This window comes from Hibiscus syriacus, unplaced genomic scaffold (genome assembly GCF_006381635.1).
Source record: "Hibiscus syriacus cultivar Baekdansim isolate YM2019G1 unplaced genomic scaffold, ASM638163v2 tig00111059_pilon, whole genome shotgun sequence".
Taxonomy (NCBI): domain Eukaryota; kingdom Viridiplantae; phylum Streptophyta; class Magnoliopsida; order Malvales; family Malvaceae; genus Hibiscus; species Hibiscus syriacus.
Window position 1 is genome coordinate 81,250 of NW_024062966.1, and position 4,659 is coordinate 85,908.

The window sequence follows — 4,659 nt, forward strand, 5'->3', positions numbered from 1 at the left end:
AAATCGGTTTCAATAAAAGTCTGGTCATTTTTTTACACCTACAAGCAGGGAACCGGTAAAACCTTCCTCATTAATAACAAATCCCACGCGTCATTCTCCACAAGTACTTGCCTATTCGCGCACAAATGAATCAGAAGCACGTGGCTTACACTGAGTCACGCCCATTGAGCGCGTGGGATATTGACTTTAATAAACGAGGGCCGGCACCTGGAAACTTATGTTTAATCGTCAATCCAAACTTTAGACTTTTCTTCCTTCCTTGGATAATTTCCCCTTCACCTTCTTCCTTATTCGCTGCACCCTTCACAATCTTGCTTACTAAGAAATTTAAATAAAGTTCCAACAAATTTAATCTTTACAAGAAACATCAAACAAAACAAACTTTTCCCAGTCAATTATTATACTCACAAAATCTAGAATAATCAATTTCCAATTCCATTCTAGAAAAACAAAATTACTGCATGTCTGCTTATTTTATATTTTCCCTATAATACTTTCGTAAACCATTTTCTTGGCGTTGTTCATACATGGAGATTTTTACAAAAGCCAAGTCTGTGAAACTGAGGAGTCACCTCGGGAAATATCTAGTCGCCGACGACGACCAAGAAACCGTACGTCAAAGCCGGAACAGTTCCGGAAGAAGAGCTAGATGGTTTGTGGAGTTCGTTCACGATAAACCAAACGTTATCCGCCTGATGAGCTGCCACGGGAAGTACTTGACGGCCACCGATATGCCCTTTCTTTTGGGAATGACGGGTAACAAGGTACTGCAAACGGCACCCGATAAGATGGACTGGAAACTCCAGTGGGAGCCGATAAGAGACGGCTTTCAGATAAAGTTCAAGACGTGGTGCGGTAAATTTCTGCGGGCGAATGGAGGGACGCCGCCGTGGAGAAACTCGATCACTCACGACGATCCTCATGCCGGAGCGACGCGGAGATGGGTGTTATGGGACGTGGAGGTGGTTCAGGTGCCCGAGTCGGAGTCGGTAATGGAATATATATCGTCGGTCTCTAGCTTTCCTTCGGTGTCCGATGAAGTTTTGGACGCTTTGAGCGATGATATTTTGGGGTCAGTGCCACAGTCGCCGACCTCGGTCGTTTCGTCGTTTAATTCTCCGAGGTTTTCGATGATTTCGACGGGGTCATCAAAGTTGTCACCCAAACAGGTACGTACTGTGCTCTGAAAAACCTTTTTACATAATTAATTTATTGATTTGAAAATTCTCTTATTAATTAAATCTAATCAATATTAAAAGGAATTAGTTTATTACTCCATAATTTGAAGAGTATGACTTTTTTTCTTCTTTTTGGCGTGTGAAATCAATGTTAGTAACGATGACAAGGTTTGAAGAGTTTTGCATAACGGGGATTCAGCATTTTAATGAGGACCAAATGAATGATTGCTTTAATGGTATCTAAAGGGTTTAGCACGGCTTCCTTGTTCATGTAGAGCATTGTAAAAAAATAATTTATCGTACGAGGCTTTTTACTATATTATTTTTCGATATAGAGTTATTTCTGCATTATTAAGGAAAGACTCATAGTAATCTTGAAATCTTCAATTGAAAATTTCATGCAATCTTGGAGTCTGTTAAAACATATAGTAATTTTAGAGTCTTCTAAATGTATTGTAGCAATTACTAAATAATAACTGAGATAGACTATTTTGAGAAAAGTTTTTTTTAAGACATTATTTTAATCATTATCCCGGTTGTTAGGACAAAGATATTACTTTTTTGGCTTAATTAAAGTATAAGCATTTAAAATATATTTATTGTTTGTTTTAGGTATTTATCTTTTTTTAAAAATACTGTAACTAATATTTTTTTTTTATTTTTTTAAATGACCATCCAACTCAGTTGGTAGAGCACAAGGTTCTTAACCTTGAGGTCGTGGGATCGAGTTCTACGGAGGGCATTTCATAATTCGGAGGTCTCTTACGGAAGCTGTTCTCAACCTGGTGTTGGGGGTAGCCTACTATCTTACCTCCCCCTTACCCCATATATATGGGAAAAAGGGACAACCATTGAAATGACCATCCAGCTTAGTTGGTAGAGCACAAGGTTCTTAACCTTGAGGTCGTGGGATTGAGTCCCACGGAGGGTATTTCATAATTCGGAGGTCTCTTACGGAAGCTGATCTCAACCTGGTGTTGGGGGTAGCCTACTATCTTACCTCCCCCTTACCCCATATATATATATATATGGGAAAAAGGGACAACCATGTTTTTTATTAAGGTCAATTAAAAAATTTGATTAATGATTGTTTGACAAATGACATTAATTTATAATTAATATTAGATTTCAAGATTTTAGGTTAGAAATTTTGAATATTTTAGGTTTTTAAAAATATTAATAATTTTAGGATTTTAAAAAATACAATTAAAGAAAAATTGAATTTATGTTATATCTATTAATAATAACTTTTAACAACGGTCAATAATCAAATACTTCAAATAATAATATAAAAAACGTTACAAATTTATTTTTATTAAAATTTAAATACTCAAAATAAACAGAATCTAATTTATATACTTAAATTTCAATGAACATCATAAGTTTCATATTACAGTTCATTTCAGTTGTCTTTTTCACAATGGTTATCAAATAAACTAATGAGTATTCTTCACCTTGTACAAAGCTCACACGTAACTTAGTCCACACGGAAAAGACTACAGCGTCAGAAATTTTTGCCACGTAATTGCCGCGTGTGCAATTCGCTTTAAAACGAAATAAATAGAGGCAAGACCAAGTGGGATTAAACGAAGCTTTGCTTGGTCTTTGTTCATAGCTCACTTCCTTCTTGTTCCATTTTTTTATTTTTAAACAGACGAATTCTAACAAATATCGGAGGGGGATGGATTTGTTCCTCAACGCCAAAGCGGTGCGTCTGCGCAGTCACCACGACAAGTACCTCGTTGCCGAGGAAGACGAAGAGTCCGTTTCTCAAGACCGGAGCGGCTCATCCAAGAACTCCCGATGGACCGTCGAGTTCGTACCCGGATTAGAAAACATCATCCGCTTAAAAAGCCTTTACAACAAGTACCTCACCGCCTCGAACCAACCCTTTTTACTCGGGATGACGGGTCGAAAGGTGATTCAGTCTCTGCCTAGGAGGCTCGACTCATCGGTCGAGTGGGAACCCATTAGAGAAGGGAATAAGGTTAAGCTCAAGACTCGGTACGGTAACTTCTTGAGAGCCAATGGAGGGTTACCGCTTTGGAGGAACTCGGTCACCCACGATATTCCTCATCGGACCGCCACTCAAGATTGGGTTTTTGTGGATGTGGATATCATTGAGATTCAAATCAAGTCTCCGAGCAGCGGTCACCAGCCCTCGGCTCCTCCGCACGCTGATTCGTTGAACTTCGAATCTACTTCGCCTTCTGCAGTTTCGGCCCAATCCGGACACTATTCAAGACAAGAGGTTTGAAGATTTTAAATCTTTTTGCATTGTGGGATATTGATTCTCTTCTTGATTTCTCATTATTGTTTTAAAATTTGCAGTCCAGTGATTCTTATGTGGGTTCCCCACCGAAAACGGAAGGCAGGACGATATACTACCATATAGCGGATGACAATGGGGAGGTCGACGATGAGGCGGTGGAGGGTTACTGTCTGAGTTTTAAAGGGAACGATGTGGCTGAACTGACTCATAAAATAATGGAAGAGACAGGGCTTGAAGATATTGTGGTTTGTACTCGCAGTCCTTTGAACGGAACCCTTTTTCCTCTCCGATTGCAGCTTCCCCCCAACAACGCCGATATGCATGTTGTAGTTGTCCCATTAGCCTCCAAAGGTAAGACTTATCTTTCAGTCATGTCCTGTTGGGTAACATCATCAACTTGTCTTTCTAATTTCTTGTTTTTGTTGGGTGTTTTCAGTGGCCAGAAATTTTGCAAAATGAGGAATTGATATACGTGAGATCCATGGAACGAACGTAATAGATACTATTGAGATTGTACATTCTACTCCTCTTCCTTTAGGTTAAAGTATTCAACGAGTCGGCCATAGGTTGGGCTAACGTCCAGTGGAGAGGGTGTTGTTAGGATTTGTTTTGTGTAGAATATTGCTTCTTTATGTACTTCATTGATTGGTTTTTTATGTATAAACATTTATACTCAACTTATTAGATTTCCTAGAATTAATTTTCTGATTGAACAATGGCTTAATTAATCAATACAACAAAGATTAACTTTTAACATTTTTCATCACCAAATAGAATAGAGATCTAACATTCACTTTAGTTTCTTTTCCTCTTTCATATATATATATATATATATATATATATATATATATATATATATATATTAGGTTACTATCTTTTAGGTGCAGGTTAGTAGCTTTTAGGTGCATGTGAAAACAGAGTCGAGTGAAACTCACTCTAAAAATCGATTTTTTCGATTGACTCAAAATGATTTCAGACTTATAATTTTATAAATTTGATTCTATTTGAAAAAGTTCTAGTTCAAATTAAATAGTAAAATAAAATTTGAATAACTTAAAATTTTTAGTAATTAGTTGATGAAATTTTAAGTTTGAGTCAAGTCCTTTATTTCTGTACGATATATGTATATCATGTATGAATGAAATAAGTATGTATTATATTTTTTTTTATCAAAAATCACAAAGGAATGAATTGTTATATATATGTATT

At 36.9% G+C, this 4,659-nt stretch overlaps 1 protein-coding gene across 1 annotated transcript; it reads left to right on the forward strand.

Annotated features, from left to right (window-relative positions):
- The first annotated feature begins 512 nt into the window (after positions 1–512).
- On the forward strand, positions 513–4,136 carry LOC120151576. The gene is made up of 4 exons (XM_039163980.1): positions 513–1,169; positions 2,833–3,429; positions 3,510–3,801; positions 3,887–4,136. Exons 1-4 carry the CDS (start codon positions 528–530, stop codon positions 3,907–3,909), a joined length of 1,554 nt encoding a protein of 517 aa, XP_039019911.1. The 5' UTR covers positions 513–527; the 3' UTR covers positions 3,910–4,136.
- Positions 4,137–4,659: the final 523 nt, after the last annotated feature.

Excerpts from the sequence above, each read along its gene's own strand:
- LOC120151576 (XM_039163980.1), top strand. The coding sequence starts at position 528 with ATGGAGATTTTTACAAAAGCCAAGTCTGTGAAACTGAGGAGTCACCTC. Across the intron at positions 1,170-2,832 it reads CAAAGTTGTCACCCAAACAG|ACGAATTCTAACAAATATCG; the intron begins GTACGTACTGTG and ends ATTTTTAAACAG. Across the intron at positions 3,430-3,509 it reads GACACTATTCAAGACAAGAG|TCCAGTGATTCTTATGTGGG; the intron begins GTTTGAAGATTT and ends TAAAATTTGCAG.